Source organism: Chenopodium album, chromosome 2, assembly GCF_948465745.1.
Source record: "Chenopodium album chromosome 2, dcCheAlbu1.1, whole genome shotgun sequence".
Classification (NCBI taxonomy): Eukaryota; Viridiplantae; Streptophyta; class Magnoliopsida; order Caryophyllales; family Amaranthaceae; genus Chenopodium; species Chenopodium album.
The window spans coordinates 56,990,900-57,007,768 of record NC_137835.1 but is presented as its reverse complement, the minus strand read 5'-3'; the positions used below and the strand labels follow the sequence as shown (position 1 = coordinate 57,007,768).

The 16,869-nt window shown below is 38.8% G+C and overlaps 1 protein-coding gene across 1 annotated transcript; it reads left to right on the top strand.

The window, feature by feature from the left end:
- Positions 1 to 4,281: 4,281 nt before the first annotated feature.
- On the top strand, positions 4,282 to 6,125 carry LOC145572975 (protein FAR1-RELATED SEQUENCE 8-like). The gene is made up of 3 exons (XM_081631771.1): positions 4,282 to 5,339; positions 5,429 to 5,480; positions 5,622 to 6,125. The coding sequence occupies exons 1-3, from the start codon at positions 4,282 to 4,284 to the stop codon at positions 6,123 to 6,125; spliced, it is 1,614 nt and encodes a 537-aa protein (XP_081487897.1).
- Positions 6,126 to 16,869: the final 10,744 nt, after the last annotated feature.

The window sequence follows — 16,869 nt, the reverse complement described above, 5'->3', positions numbered from 1 at the left end:
AATAAAACAAGACATGATCAAAGGAATAAAACAAATAACTAAGATTAAGAGAAGAGAAATTGTTACCAAGAAATCTGGAATTAAGAATAGAGTTAAGAACAAAGTATTAGAGAGAGAAACTAATCTAAAAGCTAAGTAGAGAGAGAAAATCTAAGAAAGAATTAAGAAAGAGTAAAAGAAGATACTAAACTCGCTTAACGGAAAAGTATTTATACTAAGCAAGAATCCTAAACTAAAACAAACTTAAACGACGCTAATCGTCTCCTAATAATAACACGCGCCCGATCGGGCGCACCTTTTTCCCTCACGTACACTTCTGGGCGCAAGTTCGGGCGCCAGCCTTGCTTCCCTCGCCCAGCCGGGCGCACCTTCGGGCGCCAGCCTCTTTGGCCGGGCGGCACTATTGGGCCACTATTTCGACTACGATTGGGCTCCAATTCTTCGGGCCAATCTGGGTTTCCTCTTCGGGTCTTGAATACTCGGTACAAATGCCCCGGTATCACATATACCGAGCCCTTAATCACCAGTTTGATGACTCTAACCGGCCCTGGGCTATAAAAACTGGTCGTGCTTCTCTAATGCTCGTAGTTGCTCCATAATATCACGGGAAAATGCTCCAAAAGTGCAAATCCCTACAAAAGTCAACCAAATCTACAAAAACACTAGAAAACACCAATTAGTAATAAAATGTGGCTCAAAAGAGCCAAAAACACTACCAATTATGACCAAGGGACGGGGGTAAAACACTATATAAAATAGACATATCAAAGAGCTAAAGGTTGTATTATTCCCGTTAAATTTTCCTTTTTTTTTATATTGTTTAACTTTGATAGGATGATGCATACATTGAAAAAGTATGTGAGAATGCAATTGACTACAGTGAATATTTTACAACCACAACTATATTTCCTACTAGAAAAGCCATGCTTGATTGTGTATGTCATAGAAGTTGGTAAAATGCACAATATGGTCATTATCATTGCTCGTTCACAATATGGAGAAGGTCATGGATTAGGTACGGAAAAAGCTACCTTAACTTGTGAGAGAGCCGGAAAATATAGGTGTAGCAAGTCTGGTGTTCCCGTGGATGTGGAAAAATTTACTGGAACAAAAAAAATGATGTGTCCTTTCAGACTTCAAGCAAAAGAGCATTTTGGCGGATTATAACACTTGACTTTTTAAAGTCATCTGAGCACTTTATAATGGTATGTGTTGATAGTATATTTAATTTAATTCAATGTTACTTTGCATCTAATTAACTTTATTTATTGAACAGATTGAGATGAAAGAGGATTCTCTGATTCCACCCATATATCGATATTGGCGCCATCATCATGCTAGTGTCAGTGGATGGGACATACCTTTGCAATCAAGAATTATTCAGTGGCACAAAGTTGCAAACGTTCGAGGACGTTAAACAGTAGCTTAGCTTGTTTGAAAAAGTTTGTTTTATGCTTCAACTACAACATTAAAGATTGATTTCAGGAATTATATTCTATTGATTTCATTTAGTATTTTGTTTTGCACTATTTAGGAATTTATATTTTAAGTGCTAAGTGATTTTATATATATATATATATATATATATATATATATATATATATATATATATATATATATTTTAGGGAAAAGATAGCAATTATTATTGAAAAATTAAACCAAGTCCAATTCCGCCAAAGTTATGATACTTTGTGGAAAGGGACCCAAACGAATAAGTTCCGAAGCATTCCTCGTGTCCCATCTAGCTACTATATGGGCAACGGTGTTACAAGAACGTTTAATATGCGAAAAAATACAAACGTTACACAAATTGCTATCCTTCCTAACATCATCATAAACTAGATAAATCGGAGCAGCCCCTGTAGTCCCATTGTTAATAGCCTGGATCACATTAAAAGCATCACTCTCCACAATCACTTTTGAGTACCCCAACCTTGCAGCAAGTTGTAGCGCATAACGAACAACCATTGCTTCCCCGATTTCTGGAGATGAACCATATGTCGACTTCACTGCAGCAACCAATAATTGCCCATTTGTGTCTCGGATGACAACACCCAATCCCATTCTATTTCCCTCCTTAACATGAACATCAGAATTAATTTTAACACAATTTTCAGGGGGGGCAAAACCATCTTGTCACATTCATATAGTTGCTGCTAACAGAAGAGGGAAGAAAAACCTTAGTAGCATATATACAAGTTTTACTCGTGTACAAGCCTCGTAAACCCAGCATCCAGGCTTACAGCATTCGGTGTCTCCTCCTGGAACACGATCAGGTTTAAAAGAATTAGAATATGAGAATTTATGAAATTATCACAAAAATGTATGCATCAAACTCATTTGATGGATTAATCATTTGAATTTTGAGGGACCCCAATGTTTATCAATTATCAAAGCAATCCAAAAGCATGATAAATTATGGTCTAACCCCACCAATTTACATAAAATTAGTCATGGCAGCATAGTAGATATATATACCATAGTGCATTAAGGCAGTAGTAAAACTTACCAGGTGCAATGTAGCTATAAGAGCCAACTATCCACGACATGGCCTCTTCAATATCTTTTATGAAAATTGCAACCTTTAATATTCAACTAACAAGCAGATTATTTTCAAAAAATCTAGAAAAACTGATTCAAAACACACAAATTTAAAACACTTTTTACAATTGTTCATTCAAGAGGAGATCTAATAATAGAATTTTATTACAAAAACTAACACTCCATATGCAATTTAACACAACCCCAATTTATTGTCAAACTCGAGCGCAAAAAACCCAGAAAATAAACCCTAAAATTAATTGAAAAAATGAGGGAGATTGTGAAGTTACCTTTACCACAACAATGAAAAATTAGTAGCGAAGATGACGAAGTCACGATTTCTGATAATTAGCTTCAAAAGAATTTATGAAATTCAATTGGCATTATATGAGTGAGGGCGCCCCCACTCATCTTTACGATGAACGTGGTTAGTTCATCTTGTGGCAAAAGAGTAAATAAGAGGAACAGTAACATTACCACGTAAGAGCTGAGTTGTATTATATTGGTTTCAATGTGGCATGAAGACTTAGATTTCAGTACATGTGGGTTTGACGCCAAATATAACTCCGTTTCCTGATGCAAATTGGTTGGAAGCAGTGTTTGGGTAATAAATGTTTTACCTTTTAGCACATGGTAAGTAGTTGGAGTTCTTGTTTGTTCGATACAATTAGTTCAAAGCGGAACAATAGTGAACAAGAATGGCGATTTTGAGTGAGACGCCAAGTGTATCAGCTTGAATCTTGTTCTCGAACATATCTCAACTTAGTATGTTTTATTATCAGTTGTTGTATAGTTACGCATGTATTGGGTAGTTGAAAAGCATGCTGCGTTTGTATAGAATTGTATACTAGGTGGTCGTTGCTACATGTATTTTGATTAGTATGCTGGTTTAACTTATATATCTGTAGTGAATTGATTTCTCATTCATAATAAGATTATGTAAATTGAAATTTATTGAGTGTATCTTAACTTATTACGTAGGATAGTTTGGCATTGTTCAGTATATGAAGATGTAAATGATTTCAGCGTTAATCATATAATAATCATGAATTGGTTATATTAGTTTAGGGTATAAATATAGAATTGTGTATGTATTAGTGTTTTAGATTCAAAAAATTTACCCATTTTAGGCTAAGAATCTCTTTGCTATGTAACTCTTGGATAAATGGGGAAATCAACAATAATTTATTACTATTAATGGATATCTAATAAGTTGATTAGCAAATGAAATCCATTCCTTAGAAGTTGTAAGAAAATATATAATATTCCAAATGTATTTGTATATAAACATAATTACACTAATTAGTTCTTGTAAATCCTATTTCGTGTTTGTGAGATATTGCTTGTATGTATCAAGTTCTCATGAGAAGTGTTTAATATGGATTTGCGTGATGAGTGTGTGTGCAACTCTGTAGGTATAAGTTGGTTGCAATGGATAGTGGTGTCCAATCTCCGCTAATCAGGTCTGGTAATGAAAATGGAGTGTGTGATATGGGCAGCGGGGTTAGAGCACGTGATATTGGAATTCATCAGGTGCCTGCAAATAACATTGATCGCTGTATATCTAGTGTTGGTGTGATTGTTCCATCAGCTGGGGAAGGTGGAGGTTTTACTCCCTCCGCTTGCATTAATGTTGAAAGTATTGATTTGAGCTCACCCATAAGGAGTTTTGAGACATCAGAAACAGGGGTGGGAAGTAATTAGAATAGTATTTTCATAGTGGAAGCACCTAAAGTAGGGATGGTCTTTACATCATGGCAAGATATCGAAGCATTTTACAAAGAATATGGGGAGCAAAATGGTTTTGGTGTGAGTAGGGTTCATGGTGTGTTATCGAAAGGCGAGAGGAGGCATAGAATATCTACAACATGGCGGTGTGAGTGTTATGGTAGGCCTAATATGAGGGTGCAAAGGGAGGCCAAAAAGAGGGCAAAGGCTATGGGTGTATGTGGTTCAGGTGGAGTTGTTGGTGGAGTGGAGTTTGAGGATGAGCTGAGTCGCAATAAAAGGAGGTCTAAGAAGTGTGACTGTAAAGAAAAGGTTTATGCTAGCTTGAATCGGCAGGGGCAGTGGGAAATTAAGGGCGTTGAGTTGGAACATACAAACCACACACCTAAACCTAGTGATGCAAAGCTTGTGAAAGAATATCGAATGAAAAACTTTAATTCTAGGGCTAGAAAGAAGTTAGAGAATTATTTTAACTTGGGTGTACCTGTGTCTCGAATTCATGGGTGTTTTAGCACGGAGATGGGAGTCTCGGACCCTTTGTCTTACACTGTCAAAGACCTTCAACATGAGGTATACAAAAGCAGGAGATTAAAGATGGAGGGGGGTGATTCTGTAGCAATGATGACATATTTTCAGGAGATGCAAGCTGCCAATCACAACTTTTTTCACTCTCAACGCTTGGATGCGGAGGGAAGGCTGAAAGACGTGTTGTGGGTGGATGCTCGTAGCAAGGCAGCATATGAGGAGTTTGGAGATGTCGTATGTTTTGATGCAACCTATCTGACAAATCCATACGACCTTCCATTTGTTAATTTTGTGGGGGTAAATCACCACAGGCAGTCGATATTGCTAGGATGTGCTCTTGTATCCCATGAAGATTGTGACACATACCGGTGGGTGTTTCAGCGATGGTTACAATGTATGAACGATACCCCGCCCAAAGCTATACTCACTGATCAGGCTGCTTCCATGAGGAAGCCACTTGAAGAGGTGATGCCAACTTCCCAACATCGGTGGTGCATATGGCACATAATGCGAAAGATTCCTGAAAAACTGGGCATATGTGAAAGGTTAGAAGGAAATGAATTATTTTTTTATATTCACCAAAGTTAACATGTTGCGTTTGATATAATGAATAACACTGATGTATGTCTGATAGGTACCAATACCTGAAAGTTGAGTTGAAGAAAGTTGTATATGAGAGTTTTACGGTAATGGAGTTTGAGAACACATGGAATGCATTAATTGTTTAGTACAAGTTGCAAAACAATGATTGGCTATGTGATCTGTATTTGGAACGTCATATGTGGCTACCTGCTTTCATAATAAACTACTTTTGAGCGGGTATGAAGACAACACAGAGGGTGGAAAGTATAAATAGTTTCTTTGACGGTTTCCTTACGCGCAACACAAAGCTGTGTGAATTTCCACAAAAGTATGCAGCTGCCATGGATAAACGAGTTGGAGATGAGACGGATGCTGATGCAAAATGCTCTAAGTACATTCGAAGACTCGTAAGTGGTTTTAGTGTGGAAGTTGTGTTTCAGAAGATATATACTAACACCAAGTTCCAAGAGGTGCAAAATGAATGTACACGTCTGATGTATAGCTACCCACGGGAAGAGATACAAGTGTCTGATACACTTATTCAGTATTTGATTGAAGACCGTGTTTGGGTTGTGCCTGAGGGTAAAAGTGAGGACGTTATCACAGACATGAAAAGGTTTTATTCCGCCACCTTCAACACGGAAACAAAAGTCGTATGTTGTGATTGTCGGAAATTTGAGACTAGTGGCATTTTTTGCAGGCACATCATTAGGATTCTAGAACATAACCAGGTTGTTGACATCCCCTAACAATATATTCTAATTAGGTGGAGGAAATATATACTAAGGAAGCACACATGCGTGAAGGTTTCTTACCCTGACCCGGAGAAGACATTGGTGGGGGAAAGATATAATACACTAATGAATGCGTTTGAGCCAATATGTGAGGAGGATGCCATGGTGAACGACGAGGCAGTTGCAATGGCGCTTGATTCTCTTGAGAAACTTAAGTCAGAAGTTGGTCAATGCGGCAAGCGAAAGTTAGAGCAAACAGTCCCGTTAATGTACCCGGAAGATAATGTTCCACCTTGTCAACCAACTTCGGATGACTTTGGTACAACAACTACGTTGCCACAACCAATTGATATGGGAGTTAAAGATCCCTTGCCGAAGAAAAGGGGAAGGGGGAGGCCCAAAGGTTCTCACAACAAGAGACTAGCAGAGATTGGATATAAGAAGCCACGGCAGAAGAAGGTTGTCCAGGTACTATAATTGTCTAATACGTTTATTAAAATAAAAATTAAGTAAAAAAAAAAATTAACGTTACTAATGGAGTTCTTCTAATCACTCCCAGGCTAACCCTTATTCGGATAACGTTGACACCCATAGGGGAGATGAAGATGTTTCCTCTAACAAGCCCAAGAAGATGAGAATATGTTCAATTCACATTCCATTACAAATAAATTCCCCATTGGCAATCATCTCCATGACGCAAGTATCTTCTTTAATTGGTGTTTTTTACAGGTTAGGCGAAATTTCCCTCCTCAACAAGCAGTCGCGGAGGCTAATTTTAGGGAATATTTCAAGCGTTAACCCCTAGCTTGAACCCCACTGTGATCATACACTAAAGTACGGTGGCGTCCAAAGGGAAAGAAGATAGAGCAAAAGAGTCGCCAACAAGTTTTTTAGGAACTTGTAAACCGTTCACGAGGTGAAGGTTACACCCCTTAACGATCCAAGAGATCGTCAACTCCATAAGGTCTTGAACCAAATAGGGTTCAGGGATGAAGTTACAAATCCAACCTAAAAGAGATTGAACCTGCCCTAATAACAGGCCTCTACTTTATTCAGATCGTATTCATGTGCGCTTTCTGACTAACATACAATCAATAGGATTAACCCTAAACTCGTTTATCTATGTTGGTTGAATATTAATGCACAAATAAAACTATTATTGGCGATCACTTGAATTATAATCAAATTAACCTAAACAAGATTATTAATTATCTTATTAAGCATTATTACAAGTACAAATTCCCTTTAAACATGCATAAAAGGCGTGATCAAGCAATAACAATAAATATAATCAAGCAACATAATAATAACAATAATAATTATGTTAAAGCATAATAATAGCAAGATCCTAGGCATGATACTAACAAGATTAATAACAAACCCTAGCATGTCACTAAGCAATAAAAATCAAAGCTTTAACCCTAACATGATACTAACAATCATAAATATTAGGAAGAACATAGGAAGCATCATACTTTTAATCATACTTGATATTATAGTTACCCTAGACATGATAATAGGAATTTATTGTTGTCACCCTAACCATCAAATTAAGGAAAACATCCTAACATGATACTAGGAATCAAAATAACAATCTAAGCATGATTTCTATATCATAATATCAATTAAACCATTAAAGTACTTACTTGGATGCCTCGTACCTCTTTCTAATAACAAAATACACGCGTTAGTAACTTCAAGGAAAATAATAAAAAAAAACAATTAAATTAAAAGATTGAAATAAATATTTGGGACCAAACCCTCAGAAATTAAACCTTTCACGTCTAGGGCGAAGGCAACTTCGAACTTGGCTAGGTGTATCTAAATCTAATGAATGCGGAATTTTTATATTTGTGAGAAAGCTAGTTTAGAAAAGAGAGAGAGAGAGAGAGTAATCAAGAGAATCTTGATGAGAGTTGGTGAATCAAAACGAAGTTTTTAGAACGCTATTTATAGAGAAAATCAGCCAAAAGATCAAAACAGAGTTCTGACGCGTAAAACAGGGATTAGCGCCAGACGCTAACATTAGCGCCAGGCGCTAACGCTAGCGCCAGGCGCCAAGCTTAGCGTCAGGCGCTAATGCTAGCGTTTGGCGTTGACTAAGAATTTGACGCGTTTTCTTAAAATCAGATAGAAATTGCCGTACAGGAGGATAAAATCGTATTTTCCTCAAAAAGTTCTTTTATTCTGATTAAAACTCTAAAAAGTCAACAAAAGTCAATTTATCAATGCTAATTAAATTAGGAATGAAAAGAACCTTCTAGAAGAATCTAGAAGACTAAAACCATTCCTAATTGTATTAGGAATGATAAATCTATGTTAGGCCCTACTCTAGATCATTGGGCCGCATATAAGGCTCAAATCGGGCCCAGTTTAGTAAATTGGCCATAACTTCCTCAATATTCATCGGAATTGGGCTTATAATATACCGTCGGAAAGGTCTTTTCAAACCCTATCCAAATACACTACTATTGGACCCATATCATGGACCAACCAAACTGGATTGACTATTTTCTTAAAATAGGTTTTCAAAAACAGAGAGAGGAGAAAAGAAATTAAAACTATCCGTAACACTAAACTTTCCACACTTTCACTTCATTCGATTATGATTCGACGTGAAAAGTACTCATCACTGGGTTTGGTTTTGGGGAGACACAAATGGGTGTCTACAGAAGCCCCCACTTTGACTGAGTTTGGAGAAACGCAAGTTTCGAAAACAAAAGTCAAAGTATCGATAGGGACGGAGAATGATTCAGAACGTTCTGCGATCCTAAATCACTCTTGTAACGCCGATACCTGCAAAATAGCGTTAGTTAAACAAATAAAAGAGTTAAGAAACGCGTATCTTGCACTGTCGAGCACACGTCTCTGAAAGTAACCGATTTGCTGTCGTATTCTTGTTGTTTTGACGACCTCCTGCAAGCTAGAGAATGCCATCCCGCTTGAAAACTGCTACGCTTGTAACTGTCTCCAATTCCGCCGCGATAATACCCCACAAACCAGGGAACACTATCGAAGATCGCTTCGCTTGAAACGATCCTCTTCCGCTTTGTGACCATCTTCCACATCTTAGGGAAAACGATCGAAGACAACTTTGCTTGAAATCACCTTCAGTTGTTTGTGATAACTCTCCGCAATCTAGGGAATGATGCCGAAGATATCCTCGCTTGAAGCTATCCTCATTTGTTGCGATAATTTTCCAAAGAAAATTACCGAAGATCTCCTCTTGTCGATCTTTAAAAGTTCGCTTGAACTTTGCTTCCGCTATGCCTGTACATCGGCGCTTTTGCTGCTTGTGAACCTGTATGTCGGTGCCTCTTGCTGAATGAACCAGTACGTCGGTGCTTTTCTGGATGAACCAGTATGTCGGTGCCTTTTGCAATGAGCCAATGATTAGGCGCTTTAAGCTAAGTGAGACAATCTTTCATCAGGTCGATCACTTTATGTAATCAAGCCGATTACTAAAAATCGTGTCCAATTGCTTAGAGGGGCTAACTGGCGTACCAAGGAACCCGAAACATATTGCAAAAAGGTTGGAACAACCGTACTGAGTGGCTAAACATTCTGGCGCTGCTGAAATAACATCAGCGCCAATAATCTGGCTGTAGCGCCAGGCGCTGGAGCTAGCGCCAGGAGCTAAAGTCATCGACTGACGCCAAGGTCTGGCGCTTGGCGCCAGAGTCGGGTTTCCCTTAAATACCCTTCTCTTCTTCATTTCCGCTGTTGTTGCTCGTGTTTCTTGCTCGATAATTCTCAGAACTTCATTTGGTCCGTTCTTGCTCATTTCTCAACCAAATTCGCTCAAATTTGTTGCAATTCAAAGCTTATTTCATCCATTTTCCCGATCTATGTAAGTTTCCTTCAAACTCACACCGGTTTTAATGAATTTTGCATATGTTTATTCACGAATCTTTTGAAAATTCGAAACTTAAAATTTTTAATCCTCTTTGTTTGTCAAATTTTATGCCATGAAATTGCTTGATTATGTTTATATATTGCCTTGGGAGTAATTTGAGATTTGTTTGACTCAATTTGGTGATGAAATGAACAAATTTCCATTGTTGGACCTCTTAAGGTCGGGAATACAATGTGGCTTGTTCTTGATGTTTTGCTAGCAATTCTTGTCCAATTTGTCACAATAATTACTATAGTATTGCAAGAAATTGTTTGTTTGCTTGAAAAATGTCGTGCATGCTCAATTTGAATTTGTGCTCTATTTTAGTACTACATACTCTGTTTTTTTGCGAACATAGTATCATGCGGCTAGGCGAACCTTAGATACTATAGAACCTTAATTTATGTTAATTCTGCACAATGTAGCATTTCTAGAAAGCGAGGTTCGGGTTCACTATCCCGAGACGTTCGACGGGTGCACGAGCCTGTAGAGGACGATGCCGAGCCGTCCACTTCGCTTGGTCGACTCCCTGAGTGGGATGAGCGGACCTTGTACTTTTCTCCCGTCCACCACATCTCCGAGAGGGTGAAATGGGGCATCACTGTTGGGAGGACGCGCTGTCATGGTTCTGGCTGTGACGGCTTGGGCGATCTGTACAAGATGTACATCGCCAGAGATGATCAAACGAGACTTCTATGGGAGTCTTGCGGTTTTACTACGCAGTACGAGACCTCCGAGGCCATGGTTGCCTCTAGTGGGGGTCATCATGTAGTTCGTGCTCTGGTGGAGTTCTTTTGGGACACCACCAACACTTTCCACTTCCCTTGGGGTGAGATGATGGTCACTCCTACCGACTTCAGTCTCATCACAGGACTGGAGTTTAGCTTCGTGCCACTGTCGTTCGACAGCGGGATCGACGTCTTTTCTCCTGAGGTAGAGGAGCTGTTGGGTCTGATTGCTATTCGGGCTCGAGCTGAGGTAGAGTCGACTCAGTTCAGTGCTAGGGGAATTCGCTGCTCGACTCTAGCAACGGATTTTGACGATGGTGCGACTACCCGAGAGCAGCGGGTACGCATCTTTGCACTCATCTTGCTGTCAGGGACTTTCTCCCCTGACAAGGGTAGTAGGGCGCTGCTTTACTACCTTCCTGCCGTTAGCGATCTTCACCGGATCAGGACTTATGACTAGGCCAGCCTGGCCTATGCTGATTTCATTCGAGCGTTGCGGGACTCGTGTTGACATCGATCCTTTGGGTCGAATGTTGCTTTGTCTGGCTTTTGGAGGGTTGTAGAGGTATCCTTTATTCCCTATACAGTTTAGCTCTAGATTTTAGCTAGCACTCGCTGATAACTTGTCTTTTTTGTAGATCTGGTTCTACGAGTACTTCCCTTCAGCTGCGCCGGCGAGACCGTCGCCGCGCAGGCTTCCAGTTAGAGCTTTTTGGGGCAGCCGCCGTGTGGGGATGTCCACTGCTTATATTCGAGATTGGATCATCTTGGTATGATTCTTTTCTTATTTGACATTTTGTGATGCCTTAGATAGATTCTTGCCTGATTGAAGCTCTTTGCAAGAGCCTGAGGTGTTGTACCGACCGTGGGTCGACCTGGCAGTCCCTGGGTTAGCCGCGCAGTATTCTGCTAAGCGTCGCTATTTCTTAGGGACGTATGGAGCAGCTGCATATCTTGGAGAGAGGATTGTTAATTAGCATTCCTCCGACACCTTTGTCGTTCCTGCTCCTCCACCACGTCACATGTTTAATGCCACGAGGTTGGTGAGCATGTCAGAGGGAGCTGGTACTCCTTGGCGATCTTGCACGATCCCTAGGCGATGCTATGGGGAGGAGCTACTGCTGTTGTTAGCTCCAGTTCCTGTACCTACTAAGGATGTGGCGGTATGATTTTCAGCTTTTCACCTTTCGTTAAGTAGCCCCCAAGTAATGCTTTACTGATTTTGTTTTGTCTTGTCAGGATGATGCTGTTGAGTTCGTGCCACCCCGTATGTCTATCCATTATTAGGGGACATATGGGCCGATTGAGGAGATGATTCCTCCGGCTCCTGAGGACGAGCGCTTTGTGGAGCGGTCGATTCCTCGCCACCAGACTCGGGTAAGCTTGTTTATTTGTAACTTTTTGTCCATACATGTTATGCATGTTCACTGACTTATTTCTTTGACAATTCTCACACGAGGTGGTTTCAGCGATGGCACGATGCATAGATGCCTTCCGGAGCCAGCTTGTCCGGATGAGGAACGTGGCTACCTGCCGTCGAGACGGCGCTGTTTAGGAGGTAGTCTTCCCTTTATATGTTTTTGTGTTACCGCTTCTATTTTGCCTGTTTCTGATTTTAATTTCTTTTGCAGGGTCAGCCCATTCCTTCTCGTACCCGTACGAGACCTGAGGTGCGGAGGGATCTGGCGAGTTCTAGCTTGAGACGTCGCCGCACTACTTCGGGAGGTCGGGGTGGTCGTTTTGAGGCTGCTCGTACTGAGGCAGTACAGGGCTCAGGCTCTTCATCTGAGGGTGCACATGCTGCGCCGGTAGGCCAGGGAGAGGCTACCTCGGCTATTAGAGGTGCTGGGATATACGAGGTCGGCTCGTCATCGCAGCAGCCTCCGCAGCCTCAGCCTTAGGTTGATCTTGGGTGGACGGGTCCTGAGTTGAGTTTTCCTCCTCCCGAGGGAACTGGAGCTGGTGGAGCGGTTACTCCTTGTACGGCGGAGTTTTATGAGATGATGGGTTTACGTCCCTCGGCGCCGTAGTCTGTTCCTTTGCTTTTCATTTATTTTATTTTGACTTTGTATAGAATTTTTCCTTTTAGTTAGACTCATTATTTAGATATGTTTTGTATATTCATACTATTATGAGTTTATTCCTTATTTATCATTTTTTTTTCATTTTTTATAATTATGTGCATGTTCGTGTAATGTGAATGTGAAAAATAAATTTTGCGCAAAAAATTCCGTCATTTTTATTATTGATGGAGGGTATCCGACTTTCTCCCCCAAAAAGGAAAAATGAAAAAGGAAAAGTCAAATAAAAATATTGGATTTATAAAAACTTGGAAATTAGTTTAAATAAAATCAGATTAATAATATAATTAATGTAACAACTATATTAATAAGGGAAGAAAAAAATATGTAAAAAAAGATAAGGAAACCGTAAAGTCATTAGCAGACTCAAATCAAGGCAAAAACGCGGTTTCTAGAAAGCGCGTACGATGAGGCATATTGGCGCCAGCTGGCGCCACGCGTTTTGGTGTAGCGCCAGGCGCTACACTTAGCGTTTGGCGCTAGGCTCTGGCGTCAGGCGCCAATATTGGCGTATGGCGCTAATCAGCGCTGACCCCGAATCCTTCGTAGATTAAAACTGCTCCGATTTTGTGCATAAATAGCCCCCTGCCCAGTCGATTCTCTTCATAATTTAAGCAGATAAAATATTTCTTAGATTTTAGAAAAATAAAATCACGTCTTTAGTCTCCAAAAGTTTTACCAACTACACCCATGAAAGGTGTCGGTCACTTAATGCCAAAGAGAGAAAAGAATTAGATGTTTTTCACTTGGGGGGTATTTATGGTATCAAAGAGGTAGATCTTGATTCATATTTTATTCATACCGCTCTAGAATATTGGGATGTAGATACTCATTGCTTTAGAATAGGGTATGATGAAATTAGCCCTTTGCCGGAAGAATTTGGTGCTATTTTAGGCTTCCCTGCACTAGATCTTGTAGTAATCCCTAGAATAAATGAATATTATTATAAGGATTTTGAACGCTTCTTCAATTTAAAAGATAAAGATCTAGCAAAAATAGTAGATGGTAGCATAGTTAATTTGAAAGAATTTGCTCGCCATTATTTTGATAGGCCTTATACTGAATCTTTTCATGTTTATAGAAGAAGGGCTTTCTTATTTTGCATGCTTAATCAATTTTTTCTTACTAGTGGTAAAAATAATGAGGGTCAATCAATTATATCTACTATTTTAGAACAAATTGAATCAGGGAGACACTAGTAGAAAAATAGAAATTGGCACCGAGCAATGGAAAAAACCGGTGGCAAAAAAATGGGGAAAAATCGGCAAGATTATGAGGAAAGGGTATTGCCACCGGTTCAAACCAAACCGGTGGGGAAATTATTAATGCCACCGGTTCAAAACCGGTGGCTCAGTCTTTAAAAAAAAAACCGCCCCTTCATAAACCCTAACCCTATCACTCTCCTCTCTACAGTCTCCCCTCCTCTCCCTTCTCTCTCCTGCGATCTCCCCTCACCACTTCTCTCTCATACTCAACAACCATCATCGCCGCCGCCATCTATCTCTCATCTTCTTCTCTCTCGTTATCTCTCTTGCCGTAGTTAGGGCTCAGTTGCAAAATCGAAAATCTCCCCTAAAACCATAAAACACAGGCGAAAGCTCAACAATGGCGGACGGGTCGAAGAATCTGGAGCCGAACGCTTTTCCCCGTAGTTTCTCTCTCCTCCATTTATGTAATAGCTTAATCTGACCTAATTTTTTGTGCAATTTTTGGTGATTTTGATTTGAATTTGTGAAATTTTCTCAGCGAAATTGAATACGAAGAGAAAACGGTGAATTTGATTCAGCGAATCGACTTCGCTTGGGCGTTGGAGAGAGATGCGAAGAAGCAGAAGACGAAGAAATCATCTGCACTGTAAGATCCTTTTACTACGAATTACACTAATTTTATTCTGAGCTGAAATTAACACTATTACAAGCTATTTTTGGTTGTTTTTTCTGATTTTTTTTTTTTTTTTTGCCATTTAGCTGATAGATTTGTTAGTTGTTTGATAAAATGTATTGATTATTGAGCTTGAATCAATTTTAACCCAGAATTGTGGGAAATTTTGCTTGGTTTTTGCTGGATTTTGGTGGGTACTTAGACCTATGGATTAATTTTTGTTTAATTGAATTTTGGTCTAATTGTGTATAAAACATGATTACAGTTGCCTTAATTTGTGATGTTATGTGAATTTTGGTCTGATAGTATTTCCATAGTTGTTATGTGATAGACAAGAAAGAGTACTTAATGTGAGATTCCCATGTCCAGGAGAAATGATAGTTCCAATTGTTGAACTACAGAACAAATAGGTAGCAGATAGATAATATCACTTACAAGATGAATTACCTTGCTAATTTTGTTATTTGAAAGCTATGGTTTTATATTAATCTTATTAATCTATATGCTTACTTGGTGTTGGATTGAAGTTGCATTTGTGGTTTTGTATATGCAAAACTTACAAAGTTACACTAAATAGGGCCTGCTCAAAGTAACATGGAAAAAGTAAAGGGAGGCTGGACCTTGAAAAACTTGATAGTTTTAGGTGTAACCATGTATATTCCTAATAACTTTAGGATTATTATCCTGCCCATAGATTATGACATTTGCAGCTTAGATTGAAAACTTTTAATCAATTTATTTTCAAGATCGTGCATTTTCTTTGTGAGCTACTATGTCTACAATGTTTCCTCATTTTTTTAGTAATAAAGTAATAAAGCTACTATGTTTACAAATTGTGATCACATGCTTGAATATATAGCTCTTATAAAAGAGATAAACAATAGAATTGTATGCTCTTGTTATTTTACAATTAGATCAAGGCATCTTTAGCACAGTTTTTGGTGATTTTGATTTTTTTTTTTTGAATTTTTCTGCGATTTTTGAGTGATTTTTGTTTGGTTTTGTTGATGAAATGGTTCTAAGATTTGCTAGTAAAAGGTTCTAAGATGATGCTAATTAATGAAATTGAAATTACTTGGCAGAACTTAAAGTTTGAATAGCTGCAAAAACGACTAGACAACCCTTTGCAACCCCCACTACCTTGATGGCATTACACAGTCATTGTATTTTGATTTTGCTGTTGAGACTATGAAGATCGTTGAATTGGTATGTGCTTCAATTAGTAGAACTGTTCTAATTCTCTGTGATTTATTGGTATTAAATACGGGCAAATTTATTAGTATATGTTCTAATCATTAGAGTATAATAAGCTGATGAAACCGAGCAAGTAGGATCTATCTTGAGTGTGCTCTTATATATTAAACCGAGCAAGTAGGATCTATCATGTTTATTTTGCCTTACTTCGAGTATTTGATTGGCTATATATGGTTGAATTTGCTTTTTGTTGGAAATATTATGTGGTGCTAATTGTAAGGTGTCAAAATCAAATTAGTTTTCTGATAATTTTGACATTTGATGATGATATTTTTGTATTCTGCTGTTGTGATTGATTCTTTGTTATTATGCATTATTATTGATGCTGCTGAGATATGCCTATGTGGTGTGATTGTGAGATTTGATTATTTCTAAATACAATGCTGATGTGATGTGCCTATGTGGTGCCGATGTGTCTTAGGTTTCTTAATTTTGAGTTTTGGTGAAAGAAGGGATCCTTAAGTATGATATGCATTTCTCTTGGTGCACTTGTGTTAATTGCTAATTTAAGCTACTTGCTTTTACTGCCCTTGCTGCCTGGTTTTGATATTATGATATATATATATATATATATATATATATATATATATGTGCTACAAATACTTGGCACTTTAAAAGAGATAGAGCACTCCCTCATGAGCATGTTTGAATTTGAGGTGCCAGCTTTTTATTCCCTTTCCTTTTTTTTTTGGGTTTTTGTGTTGACTAGACAGTCTTGTAAGTTCATAATAATGGAGTTTTCCAATCTAGGACAAGAAAAGGAGGGTGGGGTGAACCATATGAATGTAGAGAGTGAAATTTCAGTTTGTGTGTGTAAATTCTGCTTAGCTGTGTTTATTGCAATATGCATGCATTCTGTATCATGCTACCTTTATTGTGAGTGTGGTGTAGTAAGGACTGTATACGAAGTATATGTTAAG